The sequence below is a fragment of the Xyrauchen texanus genome, chromosome 1 (genome assembly GCF_025860055.1).
Source record: "Xyrauchen texanus isolate HMW12.3.18 chromosome 1, RBS_HiC_50CHRs, whole genome shotgun sequence".
Taxonomy (NCBI): Eukaryota; Metazoa; Chordata; class Actinopteri; order Cypriniformes; family Catostomidae; genus Xyrauchen; species Xyrauchen texanus.
The window spans coordinates 29,852,794-29,876,987 of NC_068276.1; the positions used below are offsets into that span (position 1 = coordinate 29,852,794).

Consider the following 24,194-nt stretch of genomic DNA (forward strand, 5'->3'; position numbering starts at 1 on the left):
TTTGCAGTGTTTGCATTTTATATCAATAATGAGCATTGACCATGTGAGCTGATCTTTCAGAATAGTCTAGCTCACTGCTATCACACTGAGGGATAACATGGCCTCTGGTTTACCATTTGGCACATGAGGTCTTGCGATAGGAATGTTTCAGATGCACATGGGCTCTGAGCTCAATTCCACAGTTTGCTAGAACTGCACTTCACCATCTAATCACAGCTCTCACAGGAGACCGCAAAATACCACATCATTGTGTGTTACGGGTGCAGCCACACAGTGTCATTGTCAAGGGATTGTGGATCTTGAAATCAATCCAGCAAATAACCATTTATAGGTGACTGTTCTAACCTGCCCTAACCTGAAAAAAACATATTCAAAATAATTAACTGAACCAGAGTAGCAAGCATAAAGCTAAAAATTAATTTAACCAGAGTAGCTAGCATAAAGCTAAGAATTAATGTAACCAGAGTAGCTAGCATAAAGCTAAGAATTAATGTAACCAGAGTAGCTAGCATAAAGCTAAGAATTAATGTAACCAAAGTAGCTAGCATAAAGCTAAGAATTAATTTAACCAGAGTAGCTAGCATAAAGCTAAGAATTAATGTAACCAGAGTAGCTAGCATAAAGCTAAGAATTAATGTAACCAAAGTAGCTAGCATAAAGCTAAGAATTAATTTAACCAGAGTAGCTAGCATAAAGCTATGAAAAAACCTTGGTGAAATAAACCGTTCAATACCTTCATCACTGTGCTAAAGTCTGTCTCTTCAAAACTGAATGAAAACATTATCACAATCTAAATTGTAAACCCAAATCTGTGACTAAAACAAGTTTAAATATCAATATCTTCAGAATTGTGATAATGCAATTGAAAAACATTGTGCTGGAAATTAGCTGAATGTAGTCACACATACTGCCATTGTTCTGTTGCCATTGGGGGCAAGAGACTTGGAACTGAATCCAGGGCCTTTGGTTTGGTATCTCATGGAGGACGAGCCATTAAATTCTGAAAAAGAAAATATTATGGTAAAATAAACACTTTTACCTCATGTTATCCCTTAACATAATACTTGTCAACTTCTCAGTATATTGGACTTGTTTGCCTTGAGTTTGTCCACACTTAATCAGGCATAAAATATGTAGATACATGACTTATTTCTCTTGAGACAACTGAGAAATGAGAAAGTTCTTTCTCAGGTGGCTTTCCTTTGGATGGGATTTTGTCTTAAAAGCATTACACTGGTCTACATGACATAAGACCCAGAGTGTCACCTGATCCGTGTTTGGCATCCAGCTCTCTAATGACCGCTTCATCAACTTTTAAGAGATCAGATTTCAGAGATCAGTGCTTAGCCTCCTTAATCCAGCCTGCTACAAATGTTTTCGTTTTTAGATTTACAATTCGAATAGGTATATGAAATGCATAGGTCTAAGACTCCAAAACATTCTCACAGGAAGTTTATTCAAACTTAAAAGGGGAGTCTGCTATAGCAATTGCACCAGAACAGAATAGAAGGAAAAGATGACATCATAGAGAGGTCCTTTGTGTTATTTCCTTAGTCATGCTTTCATTCTTTTTCAGAGGTACAGCAATGCTTTTGTCCATTCCCACCTTTATTTTTTCTTTATTGTTATATGCTTTCTTTCTGTCTCTAATTCTTTCCACTGTACTCTTACTTTCTGTTCAACTTAGACAAAGATAAAAACTCTATTGGTTAATTCCTAAAAGAAATTAGGCAGTGGGATAGTGGGATAGTAACTGTCTACTTTCAAATACAACAAACCACAGCAACTTGGCTCGTCATCCCTGATTTACTGAAAAGGGGGCAAGCAAAAAGCCAAGGCTGAGTAGAGAGGAATGGAATAAGAGTAAGTGTTAAGAAACTACTGAGGGGGCCTGTGTAGCTCAGTGAGTATAGACACTGACTACCACCGCTGGAGTCAAAAGTTTAAATCCAGGGCATGCTGAGTGACTCCAGCCAGGTCTCCTAAGCAACCAAATTGGCCCGGTTGCTAGGGAGGGTGAGGTCACACGGAGTAACCTCTTCGTGGTCGCAATGAGTGGTTCTCGCTCTCAATGGGGCACGTGGCGAGTTGAGCGTGGATCGAGGAGAGTAGCATGAGCCTCCAAATGCTGTGAGTCTCCGCGGTGTTGTGCACAATGATCCACATGATAAGATGCACAGATGGACTGTCTCAGAAGTGGAGGCAACAGAGACTTGTCCTCTGCCACCCAGATTGAGGCGAGTAACTGTGCCACTATGAGAACTAGAGGTCGACCGATTAATTGGTCGGCCGATTAATCGGCCGATTTTTTGCATTTGTTAACATAATCGGCATCGGCCAATATCCAAGTATATCAAGCCGATTATTAGGCAGGTGCATCTGTGGGCAGCCTAGAGTTGTTGTGGAACACGTGTTCGACGCACGCTGCCCCTAGGGTCATTTTCCAGCAGAGTGAGCAGACCTCATCCAGTGCCTAAGGAAGGAGCTAAGCTTGGAGAAAACGGTAAGGATTAAATTTGTATAAATTCTTTATATTTAATTAAAAACTTTTGATATGTTACTGCCAACTTCAAGAAAAAATGCGACAAACGCGACATTCGGCTACTATGGATATTGATAGCGTAGTTGAAGTTGCATTATCACAGCAGAAGGGTTGCTATCGTGTCACAATAAGTAAGCAAGAATTTTGCAATTACAGACAGTGAATCTGAGACTTTTATTTGTTCTGTTTGTGTGTCTTATATTTGAGAGGGTTGTCACTCAATGCAGAGAAATAAGTAATAAAAAATATACCAACGCGCTATATGCTATTGAAGGACTGGCTTTGGTAAGCTCGGACGTTATCGGTTCTGCTGTCGGTACTGGAGAAATTAAGAAAATACATTTATTATTGCTATAAAGAGAAAGTTATTTTATCTCGCCAACCATTTCTATGTATAATAATATGAAACCATTTGTCTGTGATGCAATTTAGCTATTCGCAGTCGGAGAGAGAGAGAGAGAGAGAGAGAGAGAGAGAGAGAGAGAGAGAGAGAGATCTCACGCGGTGCTACAGCGAGCACAACACGAGCCCTGCATAATGAGTGACAGAACTAAACATTCAAACATAGCCTGGTTTAGATCTGTGATTATTAGTCTGATTTTATTTTAGATTTCGCCTTCCAAAGATTATAAAAAGAATATTTATACATAAGCCGCATTCTGTCTAGCACAACTTCCTTCCCTTCACAGCGGTGCATTGACATTTCCAAGGCGGCGCGCGCTCCGAAACAGACCGCAACGAGACAAGCAAAGTATAGGCTACTTTGGGTTTCATGTGCGCGTATATCAAATATACACAAAAATATGTCAAAACGACCGGCTTGGAGATTCACTTAAACACAGTTTATGTCTTAAATTGACGTAGTTATGGAAATAGTTGGGAGAAAATATGCTGCACCAGGAGCCTATTAGACTCGGTCTTAAAGGGGAAGCATCCTAATAAACATGCTGACGATTGAGCCATTACTGCGAATCAAACAACAAAAGGCAAAGAGAAAATCACTTACAGCTCTTGAATGAATAACTTCTGCATTAATAAGCATCTATCTATGATAAACTATGCAGTGTTATTTTACAATTGATTACTTTATTAGATTTCTTTTTAGACCACACCTGAACAGTAATGTTAGTAGACCTTCCTGAAATTAAATCACTGTGCCTATATAACGTTTATCTTTGTTTAATATATATATATATATATATATATATATATATATATATATAACAAAAAGAACCGTTAAGAATCCCGTTAAAGTACCGGATCGATAAGCAGTATCGGTAAGAGTAGTAATACCATTAAAAACTTAACGATACCCATCCCTAGTTATGCCTGTGCTTCTCTTGGATGCTCTGAATACTGGATTACGTGTCTGGATTGCCCCTTAATTAAAGCTGCATTTGGATCTCAACCTTCGTGTCTCGGAGCAGTTCGTAACACCTGCTTTGTTTATTTAATATATTTGTTATACATTATTTATACAATATGTTTTTACATTATACATTTTTAATTTAAGTGTACAAGTGCATAATGGTCAAGTGTTCAATAAATGTATTTGTTGAGAAATTTTGTCTGTCTAAAGTAATTATTTGTGTTACATTTTATCTTTCAAATAAAAGGTTCAAATAAGAGGTTAAAAACAAGCACATATCGGCCAAAATAAATCGGCAGCATTAATCGGCCATCGGCCGACCCGGATTTCAAAAGATCGGCATCGGCCTGAAAAAAACAATATCGGTCGACCTCTAATGAGAACCTACTAAGTAGAGGGAATTGGCTATTCCAAATTGGGGAGAAAAAGGGTAGACAATTATAAAAAATAAAAAATAAATAAACTGAACGAGAACACAAAGTTGAGGCAAACCATACAGTACATTACTCCTCCCAGAGATGTATTTCAACTAGAGCTCTATATAACTGTGGCTGAGGACATTGCTCAATGGATGACAAAGAGCACTTTGTCTTTGAAAATTATTCTGAAGATGAAAAATACAGTACATTTTGAATAAAATCTTAATATTTATACCTATTTTTTTAAATGTAATTTGCACATTTTGCTGTACTCTCTAAGAAGTGCTATTACAATGGCAATACAAATATTGAAAATTGTTTGGGAGACTAAATGTTAAAACTAAATGTATAAAAAGTTTACAAAAATCCTGTTTCTAAACCTAAAGTAGAGTGCCTGATGTTCTAAAATGTTTACATGACAGGAAGCCTGACAAGATACGATTGCAATCTAAATTAAAATTTGCAAGAATCTCTAATGGTTCACATCCTGAACAAAGCAGCATGTCCTGGATTACATTTTTCATATTCTCGAACATCAATTTCAAAATGTATTCAGTATTGCGTTGGCACTGGCATGAAGACTTTTGAGACACAGTGTCCTGAAATTGTTCCTTGGTAGATCCAGAGGTTTATTAGATAGTAAATACCTTTCAGATTGGGGTGGAGTGTTAGGAAAGAGTGTGTTTAGGGGAAGATTACTTCTGAAATTGAAACATCTGTTTTTATTTTAAAAGCCTTCGCATGACATGCATGTCTGGGTGGCTTTTCTGCTCCTGTTTTTCGGTGTGCTGTTACTAACACTTTATTTATTTCTTAAAAAACACAACTTACATAGATAGATGCTACATGATGCAGATTAATCATTAATCATACCACCTTACCGTATAATACAGATTTTGTTCCCCCTAGCATTCAAGCAAAAAAAATGTAAGCAATTAAATTCCACGGAAACATGAAGCACTGTACTGTCTAGTCAATGCTTTACGTGTTTCTTTTATTACATTACGACATTACACATTTTACTGTATTAAAATTACTTTCATTTAGGGGGTTTTCTTAGCAAGTATATTGATATATGTGCAATTATTTGTGAATAATTTAATTAATAAAATTTGATTGATTAATTAAAATACAGATTGGATTAGTCTGCCGGTTGGTTTTATTTTTAATTAAAATTTTCATAAAAATAATAACATTTAGTTTTGTGGATGAACAATTAATACAAGTGATGGGACTGGACCATCTAAAATGTACCAATGTCAAGCTATCTGCAATTACAACACCAAACTTGCTGCTGCTGCTGGTATTGATAAAGTAATAGCTTCTCATTTGACATGTTGAATAAACCAAGAGTATAAATCTGAGGCTGATTATTGCATTCTGAATCAGTATATTATCTGGCAACTTAGTTACAAAAGCTGAGAAACAAAGCATAAATCTTGATGACAACTAAATAACAAAGTGTGCGCCATATTTTTAGTATTGTTGCAAAGCAGGCGTTGTCTCTTACATGCAAAGGAACAGCCTCGAAGGAAAGATTTCTCCTTTTTGGGATTATTCAATAATTAAATGTTTTAACACCACACAAGTAATCTCAGTTCAAATCATAAGCTAAAATAGAACTGCCTGACTGATAAAACACTGTGAATCAAATGTCAGCAATCTCTTCAGCAAAGGACAGTTGATTGAAGAGGTGCGACCAAATATGTGTCCCAGACAAGGTCAAACTGAGCTCACGTGTAAGCAAACTACTAAATGAGCGAGTGCATGACACTTCAAGATTTGCAGTACATGATGTTCTAAAATTTGATTTAAATAATATATAATAAAACAGAAAGTTTTAAATCATCATTATGTGAAGCATTCTGTTTTGCATAAAAAAATAATGGGAAAAAGTATTCTTTAAGGGGTCTGTTCATCTTCACTTTATGAGGCCACTTCCAAATTTGTTTTCTGGCATAAGCCTGATAGGAGCTCTATAAGTCACTTGTGATTACGGTCAACAATAGGGTCAAAGTTTAAATGCCTAACATTCCTTTCGCTAACAGGCATCAAAAAAGCAATACTTACTGCTAGATTTGATCAAGTGCAAATGGTCAGCAATGTAATTCCAAGTAGTGGAATTACCTCACAGTGACTATACTTGAACTATACTGCAGAAGCATTGCAGTGTGTGCGATTTGTCACAACAAGTGTACGAGAATTTTGGTCAAAGAGATTTTGCAATCACAATTTCAGCAAAATATGACGTAAAATGCATTTTGACCTAAAATGGCTTTGCTATAGCTTTAATGAGATGTGTATTGTTAATCTAGAAACTTGATAGCTCACCAGCATGTTTATACTGCATGAGTGTAGCTTTTCTGTTAGTTAGAAATTGTTGTAATCATATCTGACTTAAATGTTTCTGCAGAGCATTATAGTAAAATTGTAGTAAAGCCACCTTAATGATGAGCAAAAAGCTGGGAGCAGTTGAGGTGGAGGGTGAGACTTGCCCTATTTTTTTTCTGCCTAAATGTGAGATGCAAGTGATAACTTTCCCACAAGTTAGCTACAATTCTTTCCCAACATCTAGACCCAACCCCCCACACACAGCATGTTCACAATGCCTTACATCTGACTATAACAGCATAACACATCCAAAGTGAAACATTTTGTGTTTATATTTATGCATCTGGCAGACACTTTTATCCAAAGCAAATTAGTGCATTCAAAGTATACATTTTCAAAGTTTTTTGTGTTCCTTTGGAATTTACTGATTTGCATTTTTTTTTATTTATTATATATCTTGTCACATTTTCAGTATAGAACAATGGTCTATTTTCCCACACAAACAGGCATATGCATCACTTCCGGTCATCTTTCTGGGTAAAGTCAGGATATCAGTTGTTCCAAAACATAGTGTCCTGTTTTTCCAGGCCAAGTTTAAGTTTGGGGGGTTGGGGGGAGCCATCCAAGCCAACCAAGACTCTTAAGATACAACTTGATACCCATGGTTTTGTCTTCATCATAGTTAAAAAACAATAAAGCAGGCATGTTTAAGAATTTCACATACGTGTAAACCTGCATGAAATGCACTGGCTATGACAAACACATGAAGACCAAACAGGCATTTGCATGTTGATGCAAAACAAATCCTTTCAGAGTCACCCAGACACCATGCAGAGCTTAGAGCCAAGTCCTGTATTCGCTCAGTTCAACAGCTGCATAAATGTAGATCTAAAGTTTTGATTAACATTTATGTTATGTTTTCTGTGACTCCACAATCGAAAAGAAACAATCTGATTGGTGGGGAGAAGTCATTCATTCATTGATGTCTTACACATTTATTGCTTTATTCTTTGGTCACAACTCACTTTATAGCATTGATGTAATTGTGCACTGCATTTATAGGCAATATATATATATATATATATATATATATATATATATATATATATATATATATATATATATATATATATATATAGCTATTGTGTAGTTTTTATACAGAGTAAATTCAATAAACAGATCAATGTAATGCTATATATAATAATAAACTACTGGAAAGGACATCAGAAGAGCATAGACAGCGGTATTATTCATATTCATATAATAATCATATTGCTCACCTGTTGAGCTGTACTGAGATGCGTTCGGTCGGTATAAGGATGATGCTTTCTCCGCCAAGCGCTGCTGGACCTGCTGCTGGACGCGTTTGGATTTCGTCCCGAGCTGGTCATCGGACGGGACCGCATATGTGGTGACCGAAGAGCTGGGCTGTAAGGCGGAGAAGAACAGGCCCTCAGTGGCCACAACAGCACTCATGATGAAGTCACAAAACTCGCTCCAACAATATACAGCTCCAAACTATTGTTCTTTCATGCGAGGGTGGAAAAAATCTGATCCGGAATTCCTGTTCCGATGGTATCAATTTTATCTCTTCGAAGTATTGCGAAAAGCAAATGAATGTAAATTGCTCGGAGAGCAGGTCAAACGCACAAAACTTCGTACACTTGATCTGTCCCAGCCGTACAGGCAGCAGTGAGCTACTGTCGTCAATAGATACAGAGCGTGTGTAGACGGGGCGGGGCCAGCTCATTGATATGCTCTCAGCACTCTTGAGATTTATGCATTGTTGTGCCACATACTAACTGAGCAGTGACAGTTTAGAGTTGCAGAGGTTACAGTATATGAACAATTCTCTGCTGTTTAAAATTGTGTCTGATTGCTAAAAATAAAGCTGTTAACATGCGTCCCTTGTTTTGAGCTCAAGCCTAAAAGGACATAGGCTACTCAAAATACATTGGCTGTAGTTTATCACCACATTGCATTACATGTATAATTTTGGTCTTTTTTTCCCATTTGGAAGTTTGTGGTAAACAAGTAAAAATCAATAAAAGTCATTTTAATTTTAAGAAAAGGTCACATTTATTGTAAAGTGATCAGATTTTTTATATATAAATATTTATATGAAATAATATATGACACCGGCCTTGTTGATACATAGAATCATAATGGGTTGAACACACAAGTCCGATAATGTTCTATTTCAAATTTGAAGATGACATCTTTAAAATTCTTAATTACATGAATCATTTTCAAAGACCATTCCTTGTGATATTGCTGCAAATAGCATTAACGCCTAAATACAGTATAGTAAACATTATAATATAAACATTATCTTGTGCATATATTTTACTTCCGATCATTATCGAGTTGTTATAGCAGTGTGTTTTAATGATCTCATGTGGATTCCAATCAATGAGGCAGAAAGGAGATTATTGGCAGGTGAAGATGACTGCAGGAGTGCAGCTCTTCTGCAATAACATCTACAGAACTGTCAATATCCATATACAAATACCAGAGTCTGCATGGAAATAATAGACAAACAATATATTTTTGTAAACGTCTATTTACAATAAGTCTCAGCAGTCAACAGATTCGCTTTATGCTTGATATGTAATTTATCCTACTATGGCGTGGGATTGGGAAGTGTCTGTCTTGTGGGCACTGAAGTAGGCAATGCATGATGTCATAACTTCCTCTTTATCTTGACCATATTTGGAATGAGAACTGAACTTGTGCTTCCTCTATCTTATGAAAAAATTACAGCATGTTAGTGGACCCTATCTTATAATTTGGTGGAAAATGGACACAAATAATAAATGTTCTATTGGATGTTGTTCACTGAAGCCTGGGTCAACTCCTGGGTTTCATTTTCATACCTCTCGCTATGATATTTTGATATGTTGACATAAATTAAGAAATCACTCAGGCAGTAACATTTCTATTGTGAAACATTTACTAAATATCAAAGCTGAAGTATTAGACCTTTTTTGTGATGTATAGTTTGTCATGATTAAATACGAATTTAATGTTAATAATGTATAGTTAATGCAAACAAAACCGATCACAAGATCGCCAGCGATACCTGCCAGTGAAGGATTAACTTAGTTCTAGGTCATTTTTGGACATGGTACCACAGTCATGTTATGGTCGTGTAATGGCATTCTCTGAAGTACCTTTGAATAACATTTAAATAGCATACTCTATTGTGACGAGGTATTACGCATGCCCAGCCCCCAATCGGGCTAATCAGCCGAGGAGAGGGATTATTGCAGCAGGATGTGTGCGCTTATGTTGTGTGTCTTTTTGTTTCATTAAATATTATTTTGAAAGTTCAACCGTTTTTTTTTTCTCTCTCTCTCCTCTCTCTCTCACAGTCACTCCACCTTGCACTTATCCTGCTACTCAGCTGATTAGCCTGATTGGGGGCTTGGGCATGCCTAGTCACTGCCCGGCCTGCCCTCCTCCTCGTCGTCTCATGTATGAATATGGTACTTATTCAGCAGCACCATGGTGTACAATAGCCAACAGCATATCAGACTGAGTGTATCATGGTAGTACAATCTTATACCTTCATTGCATGCAATGCTGAATCCCTTATTATTTTAATATGTTCCTTGAGGTTCACTTATAATATTAGTATAGTTTTTTGCACAAAAATCAGTCATACATTTTTAAAATATGATAATTTTACACCCTAATTCTGTCAGAAATTCTCTGTTTTGGTGCCGATTCTCCTTTGACTGGAGAGTAAACACCTACTGTTATTATTGGCTCTTTGCGCTCTCCTTGCCATCTCACTGTAATGCAGCTGCTGGTGCTGACAATGATGTAGACGATGACGATTGAGTGAAGAAACCAAGTGCAATTTTAATTACAGATGTGCAATCCAAAAACCCTAACTATAAATGTGGATATAAACTTGAATTTGACTTTGTGACTTTGTGACTTTGTGACTTTGTGACTTTGTGACTTTGTGACTTTGTGACTTTGTGACTTTGTGACTTTGTGACTTTGTTGGTCAAAGTCATTCACATTCAATCCTTCACAAGGGACAATGGAAAACATGAGGGTTTAAATACATGGACATGGGAGAACAATGACGAGGGAACCAATGAACAGACAGAACTGATAACAAGATAATTAAACAATTAACCAATGAAAACCAGACACATGAACATGAAGGGAAAACAGGACATCACATGACTAGGAACACATGACATGAAACAGGAACTAAACTTTTCAAAATAAAAGTTATTTTATGAAATACAACAACACACACATTAAACTCACTAGGGGCGGCTCCTGATGCCCCAAAACATGAACCAAACACAAAAAACATGACATAGTGCAAAAGTCTTGTAGGGAGCTGGGGGGAGGGGGTCTTAAGGTGTGGGGCATGGCGAGACAGGGCGTGGGACATGAGGACCAGGGCAATGGAATGGAATGATGAGGAACTCTGGTTTGGTGGCCATGATGTGAAACTCTGGCTTGGAGGCCATGATGTGGAACTATAGCTCGGCGGCAATTTCGTGGAACTCTGGCTTTGCGGCCATGTCCTGGAACTCTGGCTTTGTGGCCATGTCCTGGAACTCTGGCTGCATCCACCTCCCCCACAGTGAAAATAGAACCAGTGATCTGCAGAGCAAGGCCGATATACTGAGCGAGGCTGAAGGAACTGCAACTGCCAGGCATCGAAATGGAGATTGGCTCACTCACACCTGCCCAGATAATGTACTTGAGGGCTACCAAATTAAAAACCACCTGGCAGGCCAGAGCACAGAAGTCCTCCACAAAGTCCTCCAGGGGATGATTCCCCTGACGTAGGCGCAGGAGCTGAATTGCTGGGTTCATTGTTCGGTTAGGTATTCTCTATGTAAGTTGATGTAATGTTGGGTCATAGTCTAGTCATGCCATGTTAAGTCAAATCAAGTTAATGTCACAGTCTAGTCAAGTTCATGTTTATGTTTGTTATGGTTGGATTCACATTTTGGAGATCACTTATGTAAATAAATCGCACTTGGGTTCCTCATTTCTTTGCCATCGTCTTCGTCATTGCCAGCAGCAATGTTACACTCACAGCAAGTAATAAGGTAAAGTAGGCTTTGGCCCCATTTATACCTTGCTTTAACAACTGTTTCATATCCGTATAGTATCTGGATATTATTTAGCTGGATTGCATTTACTCCTTGCAGTCAAATGCATCTCCACTGTGATCGGATAGATCCGATCAAAATTACCCACTCAAAATGGAAAACACTGCTTACATATTACATCAGAGGCTATGCTAACTGAAAACTCTTCATCCTTTAACACATTTTAAAAACATTGATGGATTATTCAAATTCTTTCTATTACTTTTAACAGTCAGGGTTTTTCCTTCATTGAAATTTTTTTGGCAGCCACCAAAGCTAAATTTCGGGTCGCAAAACAAATGTAACGATATTTCTCTCGCACTCTGTGGCTATACGTGCTTCATCTGAAATGTGCGAGTCTGGCTTCATGTGTGATGAGCATGATTAGAAAAAAAGGTGAGAGACATGAGTGAGTGGGGATTTGAGGAGAAAAATGTAATATTCCAAGTGTATTCCAATGGAATAATGAATGGGATATTGTTCATTGTTTGTGTAAGAAGATTGCAAGACTGCACGCAGTGTCTGTTGTGTTCTTAACATTACGATGGCTGAATTAACAGAAAAAGGCAAGAACACGCACCACAGATCAGAAGGAAAAATCTACCACAGTGTGACATCACAATGCGGAGGAAGTATAGAACGAATTGTTTTGACTGCTTGGTTTCAACAAATGCTCTTTTTGCAGTAAACAGGATGTTATGAGTTCTGAATCAGTATGTTTTTAAAGTACAATGACCTTTTATATGTGAAAAGATTAAGGAAAATTTCATTACTTGTGTCATGACCTCTTAAATTCTGTTTTCCCATATTCTCCCCATTTTTTTAATAACAACTAAAACGTCTCGGGTTACGTATGTAACCCTTGTTCCCTGAAAAAAGCGGAACGAGATGCTGCGCTTTTGGGAACAATCCTAGTTGTGACCGAGCTGTGAATATGTGTGTAACACGTCAATGAACATTGACCGGAATATATAGCCTCGTCTGATGTAATCAGAAAAAATAAATAAATAAAAGATTAAAAAATAACAACAATAAAAGAAAAGGTAATACAGATACATTGTTTTGCCTAGTGTAATGGTGTGTATGGTAAATATTAAATTACTAGAAAATTAAAATTACTGCGTAAATGGGCACACCGCCATCTACCTGTTGAATGATGGCATGTAAGGAGTGGAATTCGGGGTCCCCCCTCAATAGAGTTAATGAGACATGCTGTTGGACAGATTTAATCTCTGCACCACAGTACCCATTTCCACCATTAAATATTTTCCATTGCGCAGACACCCCAACTAACGCACCAGTAAATATTATATAACACACCTGACAGCCTGCCACAATAAAAAAAGTGAAACATGGCATGGCATTTCAATGTTTTGAAAACCAACATACAAAACCTAGAGAAAAACTTTCCCTGAAAAAGTAGCCCTTGTGGCAACTATCCCGTCTCCCCTTTACATAGACACCAAAAAGTATTAGGACACTGAAGGCACACTTGAATGTCTTTAAATTTAAAACAATATATCAAAGCTAGTGACATTTATTTGAAAGAAATATAGCACAAACATACTTTTTTAGCATAACATTTCACATAATTTATTATTTTGATAGGTTTTAAATGATAAAACATTAGTTAGGCTATATCATTCAAAATAAAGAGACAGTAACGTCACACTTTATGGTTTTCAAATGTTAGTGGTTAATGTAATGAACAATACCTGTGGTGACTGCTAGGACACCTGTGTTAACTTGCGGGCAACATTGGTGTTAAAGAATGAACAAACTGAAGACACCTTATTTGTAAAATACATTTAATTCCTAAATACACCAAACTAAAATCTGTAACAGGTGAGTCAGGGAAGAGTTTTGAGTGACAGTGGTCAATTTAAGTCTCAAGCAAATGTAAGATATTCTAACACAACAGTAATAGCATATTTGAAACTGACCAAATAGCCTGACCCAGTGTTTTAACTACAAGATTTAGGGGGCTTTCAAGGGGCTTTCACACTAGAAATTTTGGTGCGCACCCCGGTTCGAATGACGTCAGAGTTCGGTTCGTTTGGATGATGTGAACGCTGTCTTCCGAACTCGGGTGCGCACCCGCGAACCGTACTCGGGTCCGCTTAAAAAGGTGGTCTGGGGTACGGTTCATGTGAACTCCAGTACGGTTCGCTGCTGACATGAACGCAATCGAACCAAACCGCGGAAGTGAACCGCTATTGATGACGTATAATGTGGTCGTCAGTCTCACACGCGTCAATTTCAAAATGAGCGGAAAGGGTTTACTTTCGTGCGTGCGTGCAAATACACTTACCTTGACGAAAAGCGGGATTGACGCACACGCGCTGCAAGCAGAGAGATGATTTCTGCTTGCCTTCGCAAAAATTGTCTTCGGCGGACAGCCCGCTGTCTTTTGAACGATTTCAGTATTGTTGCGGCAGACAGACGCAAGTGTGTTTCTGTATCTTGATGTTGAAAACAAAACCAAAGGTTAAAAAAAAGAAGAACAAATGTGAACCGAGCAAGTCTAATCATTGAATTTTGACGCCTTTTCATTTCGCGGTTATCATGCAACACGATTACGCACCAGCTGCAGCTTCATGACGCAAGCGTACCGCGGTTCGGATACAAATATATAATGTGAACACAGTCCACCGGGGGGAGGGGGGAACAATCGAACTCGGGTTCGGAACAGGCAATCGACCCAAGTGTGAAAGCCCCTTAATTGCTTGAACAAATCTTATTGCCTTCATAATGTTTAATAGTTTCAAGATCAAGCACCCCCCCCCACACACACACACACACAATTAAAGGCATATATTGTCTTTACATTGTCATTAGTATACTATATAGCTGAACATATTACAAGACACTTTTTAAGCATATCAGCATAGGCAATATGTGTTAACAAGACAGGGTTGCATAATGCATGTAGTAAAACTCAAGCTGATGCTATTTATGCATCTGTGTTTGTATTGGGGAGAGGTTTGTCTGAGTGCAGCCTAGAGGATTAATAAGCACATGACAGACACCTACACAGTTATATTAAGGGCGGTGTTGTCGCCAGTTGCCAAAGTGAATGGTATTTGAGTGCCACCTAATGAATGAGGCAAGGTATTACAACAACTACTTTTGTAATAAATTTGGCAGTGAAGAGTAAACCAGCCTTAAACAAACTAATACTGTCCTTCTGAACACACCGTCAGCAAGTATCACAAAAAAGATACACACATGCACACATACACACATGCACACACACACTCAAGCAAACTCCTTATGTTTCTTTCAGTCAGGTGATATCATAACACATATCAGCTATGACAGCATAGAAAATTCCATTAGGAATCAATCCGGATTTATCATCTAAGTGATTAAGGGATAGGGTGTTCCATTTATAAGGCTAGAAGGCATGTATGAGTCCTTTCAATGGCTTGGATTACTTCAAATTGTAAAGAGAGGCAGGACAGAAGAATTCCAGTGACTAGGGAAGTAAATCTACATATGTCCAAATCCCTTTGAGATAGGGATGCAGGAATGTACAATCCACTATATTAGTCTTAGAGAGCATAAAGAAACAGAATTCATGCCATTTTATTTGTAGTGGGCATCACAAGTTCTATGTGTAAAACTTTCCATTACAAGAAAGCTGATCTAGGATCAGCTCCTTTGTCAATGTGATCTCATAATGTTATTGTGCGAAACACAATGATCATAGATCAAAAAACTTCACCATTAAGCGTTGCACAGACCGGCTGTTGGAAGAGCTTGAATGTCACACTGTGTAAGAAGCAAACTACTGATCATAAATCACTTATCGTATTATTAAGTATTGTATTCTGACCTTTTCTCTCATCTAGCAAAAGTTTATTTTAGTGGTTTCGTAGGGAGAAACCTGTACAGACAAACAGCAGTCTACGAGCGAATGATGGACAGGAGTGTTGCATTCAAGATTCATGCTCAAGAGCCATATAGGGTGGCAAATATATACAGTTTATACATGTACAAATGAAAATAATAATAATAGTAACATATAGCAATAGCAATACTTAACAGTTAACACAAGAAAACTACAAGCTAATAAATGTATTCTTCCTTCATGTGTAATGTTCTTTGAGTAAATGTATGTGTTTATAACTATCTGAAAAGTTTACAGCTATAGCCAGAGATTACATCTAGTCATTACCAACTACAGAGTAAACAATAGCAGACTAGTTATGGCTGGATCCACAGCGTCGCTTTAACAAAAATGCACTAAACAAAACACACATTTGTTCTATTTGTTCTAAGTTACTGGACAGTGACTACATTTAGAAATGATGGTAGATACAAAACAAAATAGTAGATGGTAGATATAATGCAAAATAAAATTTTGGCAGAAGTTTTTAAAGGTCACATCTGGCCCCTACATGTTTCAGTAAACAGGGCTGTTCCGGATGCCGCAGCAGAGCACCATGCTGAAGATCATCTCAAAGATCTATAGGGGACAAGGGCACAATAAAGGTAAAAACTGGGGTGAATGTCCAAAATGCTATTAAAACATAACATTTACATTCAATTCAACATGAAACAGCATTTACAATTACATTTTTATTCCCACAATCTGACATATTTCAGTGAATCTGGATATTCAATGAGACATTTTTTTAGGGTGGGACTTGATTTGATAAATCATTCAAAAAATGAAAGTGAAAGTTGTTTCAGAGGCTGAACAAGTTATTACATTTTGATGAAAGACTGCAAGGACAAAAAACATTTCTTTGGAAATATGTGCACCACTGAATCACGCAATATAAGACCAGTAATATGTATTAGGAATGCAAACATGGTCAAAGAGAGCTTCATGTTGACTTTAATGCTGAACAATAACGAAAATTGACACAAATGCACATACACATACATATACAAAAACACACACAATCTTTAATAGCATTCACTCACCATGATAACAGCAACAACCAGCGCAGCAATTCCAATCAGGTAAACCTTCTCCGAGAAAAGCTCATTGATCTTAGAGTGACAGCTCTGAAAAATGTAGTAATGCATTCAGCTCTAACTTTAAAATTGCGTTAAAACATGCTATGGAGGGAAGATCTGAATGAGTAAGCAGAATTCGACATTCTGAAGGTTTAAACAAGATAGGAGACTTACTGAATTAGTCAATTCTATTTGTTTAGGACACATGTCTGAGAACCAGCTCACGAGACCCGTGGAAACCCCTTTGCCACAGCAGTTAAGCTGAAATTCAGAGATGACACTGATTATAGTTGTCTTTACAAGTGCCTTCACAAGGTTTGGATTACTATTTGGTTTGAGTACAGTTTTATTTTTGCTTGATTGTTTCTTGAAACATTGTTTCCTTAATAAAGTTTGGACTACTTACAGAATCATGAAAGACCTTCAAAACAGCAGCTGCAGGCTTCCTTTTTTCAGCGTCGGAATGTGACATAGCACTGTCATACACAGAGTCATAGAAGGTGATCAGCTCTTTGGAGATCTAAAAAAAAAAAAAGAAACAATTAATTTCAGTTAATGACAAGCTTCATAATCTGACTTTGTACATTTGAGCTGTTCAGATGCATAATCTATGAGTATATGAAAAAGTGTATAAAAGTGAGCATGACACTGTGTATACACGGGAGTCTGAGAAATTCACCTTGTCTTTGTTCATGAATCCCCAGATCCCAGCAGCAACCTCACATGCAAACAGAATGACCAGGCAGGCAAAGAACTGTAGGAGATAAAGATATATATGAGCAGGAGTTTTCTGTACAGTCTCAATTAGTGTTGTCACGGTACCAACATTTCAGTAGTCGGTACCAATACCAGTGAAATTTCACTGTACTCTATACCATTTTCGGTACCAAAGCAAAACACAAAAACAGGTGACTAAACAACACTCTTTTATTAACAAAGTCTACAAAACATTAGCAGCAGAACTAAGAACAAAAATATGCCATTGAGCAACACTTTAATTTAAATATATTATTTTTTTATTATAACAAAACTGAACAATGTATGCTTAAAGTATTTTTGAACACTTATATAAGATTTGCTTCAACTTTTGCAACTTTTAATTTAAATGTTTACCAAGTACTAAAAATAAAAACCTAAATAAACAAGCATACAATAGAATGAATAAAAAAATATTTCCAAACTAATGTGCAAAGAAGTGCTCTCTTATTAATAAAGCTGCATTTTGCCATTTTTCTTCATGATAAGAAATGCATATGGACATATATATAGATATTATGATTAAATAAGTTCTAATTGAGCTGCATTTAGCGTCCGCGTGTGAGGGATGAGTTCCCCGAGGCAGAGTCTCTCTCAGCCGGGTGCAGTTTCAATTTGTCCCCCTTAGATCAGGACATTCACGCAACTCATTGAAGAGGCACCGACCACACAGAGAAATGCCAGATTCTGAGTTTATAGTTATTAACATGACCTGCTTCTGTATTATTTGAACTTTAATAAAGCTATAATGCATTAAATATAACTGCATTTAAGATGTAACGCCGGGATGTTTCCTTTAAAGAGCTCCGCCTCAGCTTATTCCACAATGGTACATGCATCTTGTGGACTCAAGATGGCGCCGAGTATGGCAGGCTGCGTTGCGAGCTCCATTACAAAACTGCGGTTTATTGTTTGTTTTGTTTACAGTTCTTTGTTTTTTTTGTCTTGGGTGTTGTCTGCCTTATTGTTTACGACAGACAAACGCTTTTGGACATTGGTTCTACAATTACACATCGAAAACCGGACTTCAAATTCCTTAATGCCAACCCGCTGTTTACAAACACGCCGGCGGAGCCCTTTGTCTGGGCTGCCCGGCCGCGGAAACGCAGAAGGAAAAGAGGAAAACGAGCCGGCGTTCTCATCAGAGTAAGACGTCGTGCAAATCGACCCCCGCTACCCAGTATACTACTGGCAAATGTTCAGTCTCTGGACAACAAGCTCTGCGAGCTGAGAGCGCGGATCTCTTTCCAACGAGAGACGAGAGAGTGCTGTGTTATCTGCCTTACAGAAACCTGGCTGGCTGCGGAGATTCCAGACTCGGCCATCGGAATCACGGGCTTTTCCGTGCACCGAGCGGACAGAGCGAAAGACCTCTCCGGTAAAAGCAGAGGTGGTGGTGTGTGTTTTATGATCAACAAATCATGGTGTGATCAGAGGAACGTACATTTCATCAAGTCTTTCTGCTCTCCTGATCTGGAATATCTCATGCTTCTGTGTCGACCATTCTGGCTGCCGAGGGAATTCACAGCGGTCATCATCACAGCTGTGTACATCCCCCCACAAGTCGACACAGACCGGGCACTCAGGGAACTGTATGGGAGTATAAGTGAGCAGGAAACCGCACACCCTGAGGCTGCGTTCATTGTTGCCGGGGACTTTAACAAAGCCAACTTCAAAACAATCGCTCCAAAATACCACCAACACATAAAGTTCAACACACGAGGGGACCGGGTTTTAGACCATTGTTACTCTCCTTTCCGGGATGGCTACAAATCCCTCCCCCACCCCCCATTTGGCAAATCGGACCATTCTTCCGTTCTACTTCTACCTGCTTACAGGCAGAAACTAAAACGGGAAGCACCCACCCTCAGAATGATCCAGTGCTGGTCGGACCAATCAGACTCTGCGCTACAAGACTGTTTTGATCACGCGGACTGAGAGATGTTCCGGTCCGCCTCTGATGACATCAAGGTTTACGCTGACAGCGTAACGTGTTTCATCAGGAAGTGCGTAGAGGACGTTGTTCCGACCAAAACTATACGGCTATACCCCAACCAGAAACCATGGGTTAACGGCGATGTTTGCGCGGCACTCACTGCGCGGACCTCCGCTTTTAATTCTTCTAACACGGAGGAGCGTAAACAAGCCAGTTATGCCCTCCGTAACACTATCAGTGAAGCCAAATGCCAGTACAGGCACAAACTTGAAGGTCAGTTCAACACCACTGACTCCAGAAGTATGTGGCAGGGAATTAACACAATCACGGACTACAAACGGAATAAAGTTTCCGCCATGAACACCGCTGCATCTCTCCCGGACGAACTTAATACATTTTATGCTCGTTTCGAGGACTACACCACCGCCCTCGCGGAGAGAGCACTCGCGGCTGACGCTACAGAGGTTGGTTCACTCTCCGTCTCTGTTGTGGATGTAACCCGATCCTTCCGACGGGTGAACATCTGTAAAGCTGCGGGTCCAGACGGCATTCCGGGCAGCGTCATCAGAGCGTGCGCGAATCAACTGGCTGGTGTTTTTACAGACATTTTCAATCTGTCCCTCTCCCTGTCTGTAGTCCCCACATGCTTTAAAACATCAACCATTGTGCCTGTACCAAAGCAAGCCACAATCACTTGCTTAAATGACTGGCGTCCTGTTGCTCTGACCCCCATCATCAGCAAATGCTTCGAGAGGTTAATCAGAGATCACATCTGCTCTGTTCTGCCCCCCTCTTTGGACCCATTGCAGTTTGCCTACCGCAACAACCGCTCCACCGATGATGCCATTGAATCTACAATACACACTGCTCTCTCCCATCTGGAAAAAAGGAACACATATGTGAGAATGCTGTTTGTAGACTACAGCTCAGCATTCAACACCATAGTGCCCTCCAAGCTTGATGAGAAACTCCGGGCTCTGGGCTTAAACAGCTCACTGTGCAGCTGGATCCTGGATTTACTGTCAGGCAGACGTCAGGTGGTTAGAATGGGCAGCAACACCTCGTCATCACTGACCCTCAACACTGGAGCCCCGCAGGGCTGTGTTCTCAGCCCACTTCTGTATTCCCTGTACACACATGACTGTGTGGCAACACATAACTCCAATGTCATCATTAAGTTTGCTGACGATACGACGGTGGTAGGTCTGATCACTGACAATGATGAAAGAGCCTACAGAGAGGAGGTGCACACTCTGACACGCTGGTGTCAAGAGCACAACCTCTCCCTCAACGTCAGTAAAACCAAGGAGCTTGTTGTGGACTGCAGGAAGAAAGGCGGAGAACACAGCCCCATCACCATCAATGGAGTACCGGTGGAGAGAGTCAGCAGCTTCAAGTTCCTCGGTGTCCACATCACTGAAGAACTCACATGGTCCGTCCACACTGGGGCCGTTGTGAAGAAGGCTCACCAGCGCCTCTTCTTTCTGAGACGGCTGAGGAAGTTTGGAATGAACCAACACATCTTCACACGGTTCTACACCAGCACTGTAGAGAGCATCCTGACTGGCTGCATCACCGCCTGGTATGGCAATAGCACCGCGCACAACTGCAAAGCCCTGCAAAGGGTGGTGCGATCTGCCAGGAACATCATCGGAGGTGAGCTTCCCTCCCTCCAGGACATATATACCAGGCGGTGTGTGAAAAAAGCTCGGAGGATCATCAGAGACTCCAGTCACCCGAGTCATGGGCTGTTCTCACTGCTACCATCAGGCAGGCGGTATCGCAGCATCAGGACCCGCACCAGCCGACTACATGACAGCTTCTTCCCCCAAGCAGTCAGACTGTTGAACACTTGATCTATCACGATCAATAATTAGCACTGCACTTTATTCAGCTGTAATCTCACACTGGACTGTCAACATATTCTCCTCAATATACTACTTCATATATATATATATATATATATATATATATTTCATATACTCCTTACTTATTGTATTGCATATTGTGTATTCTATATTGTATTCTATATTGTGTGTATTGTATATAATTATCGTGTTGTGTAAGTATGTTGTTTACTGTAATTGGTATATGTCTCGTCACTGTCATGACTGCTATGTTGCTCGGAACTGCACACAAGAATTTCACCTACTGTTGCACTTGTGTACATGGTAGTGTGACAATAAAGTGATTTGATTTGATTTGATTTGATTTTGATTTGCTTCTGAATGTACTTTTTTTTAATTATAATTCCCTAATACTTTGGGATCTACATAAAATAAACTGTGAAAGTTTAGAGTGCATCTGGACTGATCTGTGTAATTCTTCCTCCATCAGGCGTGAACTGCTGCTCTCACGCGTCATTGTTACAGTTTACTGTGATTTCATGTTACGTTAAATGAGATCAAACGACTGTTCAACAACAAACATTTTTCTCGTCAATTTTGTATTTTCGACGATGTCGATAATGTCGACTAAACGTTTCAGCCCTAATGCAAATGATAATATGCTTTTAAACTTGCTTGCTTTAGTTGCTTGAATTCATCCGGGTGTCTTGTCTTTCATGTGCTTTATTACATTTGATGCGTTTCCTCCTTTCGTCAGAAAATTGCGAAAGCAGCGTTTACAAATAGGTTTTTGCTGATCTATGATGTTTCCCTTTTCATCAGCCTCAAATACAAATAATTTCCAAATCTGGCTTTTTCCACTTTTCTTTATGACAAAATTCAGTTGAGACTCCACAGCAGCTTTGCTTGTCGTCATCTTTTTTCTTGTTGTGAGTGTTCGAAAGTTCCCGACTCTGCATGGGTACCGGAGTACTGGTATTTTTGACAACACTAGCCTCAATGTACATGTGTGAACCCGAAATTCATGTAATTTTTTCAGAATCAGAATCAGAAACAGAATGAGCTTTATTGCCAAGTATGTTTGTACATACAAGGAATGTGCCATGGTGTCAGAAGCTTCCAGTCCAAAGAAAATACAAAAAATATACATATATAACATTTATACATACAAATATTTGAAATAACCATCTAAACATATATACATAAACAGTGAAATAAGAATAAAAAATAAGACACAACAGATAAATATATAGAGGAAACTACAGTAGAGCAATAATGTTGTTCAAATATGTTAGATACAGGTATACAGTTATGTGCAAGGTGATTTAAAGTATTGTTCAGAAGAGGTAGGCTATATTAAATAAATGGAATATAAATACGAAGGAATAGTTTAATATGCAAATGATTGTATTGCCACAATGGAGAGTATTGGGGCAGTTTTAACTGTTCATAATGTGAATGGCCTGAGGGAAGAAACTGTTCTTGTGACTGACTGTTCTGGTGCTCAGTGCTCTGTAGCTCCGACCAGAGGGCAACAGTTCAAAAAGGTAGTGTGCTGGGGGAGTGGGGTCCAGAGTGATTTTTCTAGATTTTTCCTTTTCCTCACTCTGGAGGTGTAAAGTTATTGGAGGGTGGGAGGGTGAGAACCAATAATCTGTCCAGCAGTCCGGACCATAATTTGAAGCATTCTGATGTCTGACTTGGTAGCTGAACCAAGCCAGACAGTTATAGAAATGCAGTGGACAGACTCAATGACTGCTGAGTAGCAGCACCTGTGGTAGATTGAACTTCCTCAGCTGGTGAATAAAGTACAAACTCTGCTGGGCCTTTTTCACAATGTAGTCAACAAAGGTCTCCCACTTCAGGTCCTGTGAGATGGTAGTGCCCAGGATCCTGAATGACTCCACTGCTGCCACAGTGCTGTTTAGAATGGTGAGTGGGGTCAATGTTGAAAGTGTTCCTCCTAAAGTCCACTATAATCTCCACGGTTTTGAGCGTGTTCAGCTCCAGGTTGTTTTGACAGCACCAGTGAGCTAACCTCCCTTCTACAAGCAGACTCATCTTCATCTTGGATGAGGCCAATGACTGTAGTGTGGTCTGCAAACACTAGGAGCTTGACAGAGGGGTCATTGGCGGTGCAGTCGTTTGTGTACAGGGAGAAGAGTAGTGGGGAGAGCACACATACCTGGGGGGCACCAGTGCTGATCGTAAACGTGCTGGAAGTGAATTTCCAGGGTCTCACTAACTGCTACCTATCTGTGAGAAACAGGTGATCCACTGACAGATAGAGGAGGGAACTAGAGCCCGACAGATATGGGATTTTTGAGGCCGATACCGATACTGATTTTAGAGTGGGAAATTAACTGATTACCGATATGGTGGCAGATACATTTAAGTTCTGAGCTGGAATGAAAACAGACCTTTTCTATGTGGACTGTTCACCAATTTTGCACTGCTATGACTATGCAAATGAACTCAGAATGCTGCTTTCTTAAAAAAATATTTTTATCAAAGAATATTGTTATTATTATTATAGACATTATTATTATTATTATTATTATACATTGTCAACAAATTCTAGAAATGAACACTGAGAAAATAAAGAATAAATAAAATAAAATAAACAGCTGAATAAACATCAGTACTGTTCTTGTAAAACAAGAAGCATTTACACCTGCCAAGACAAGAGAAAAACTGCGGCATTGGTGTTACAACATATTCTGCTATACAAGTTCAGGGTAAACTTTTAAATATTACATTTTATAAATGCAATGACTGGAATTGTTTGGTTGAAGCGGGTACAAACTGTGAATCTTGAACAAAACAGTTTGGTGAATACAAGTTCACACATTAGCTTCCAATCAGCTGAAAAGGTATGAAAGTAGCTATGT

At 39.0% G+C, this 24,194-nt stretch overlaps 2 protein-coding genes across 3 annotated transcripts in view; both read right to left on the reverse strand.

Moving 5' to 3' along the window:
* Nucleotides 1-8,361, reverse strand: part of LOC127643750 (plakophilin-3-like) — a 40,364-nt gene extending 32,003 nt beyond the window's left edge. For both annotated transcript variants that reach the window (XM_052126615.1, XM_052126622.1), the window contains exons 1-2: nt 7,942-8,361; nt 909-1,000 (exon numbers count right to left, since the gene is read on the reverse strand). In XM_052126615.1, coding sequence (XP_051982575.1) covers nt 909-1,000; nt 7,942-8,137 — 288 coding nt within the window. In that variant the 5' untranslated portion in view covers nt 8,138-8,361. The remainder of the gene's footprint in view (nt 1-908; nt 1,001-7,941) is intronic.
* A 4,984-nt stretch (nt 8,362-13,345) lies between these two features.
* Nucleotides 13,346-24,194, reverse strand: part of LOC127619625 (CD81 antigen-like) — a 58,365-nt gene continuing 47,516 nt past the window's right edge. The window contains exons 4-8 of the mRNA XM_052092587.1: nt 17,444-17,518; nt 17,171-17,284; nt 16,939-17,025; nt 16,729-16,812; nt 13,346-16,264 (exon numbers count right to left, since the gene is read on the reverse strand). Of these exons, the coding sequence (XP_051948547.1) occupies nt 16,202-16,264; nt 16,729-16,812; nt 16,939-17,025; nt 17,171-17,284; nt 17,444-17,518 (423 nt within the window). The 3' untranslated portion in view covers nt 13,346-16,201. The remainder of the gene's footprint in view (nt 16,265-16,728; nt 16,813-16,938; nt 17,026-17,170; nt 17,285-17,443; nt 17,519-24,194) is intronic.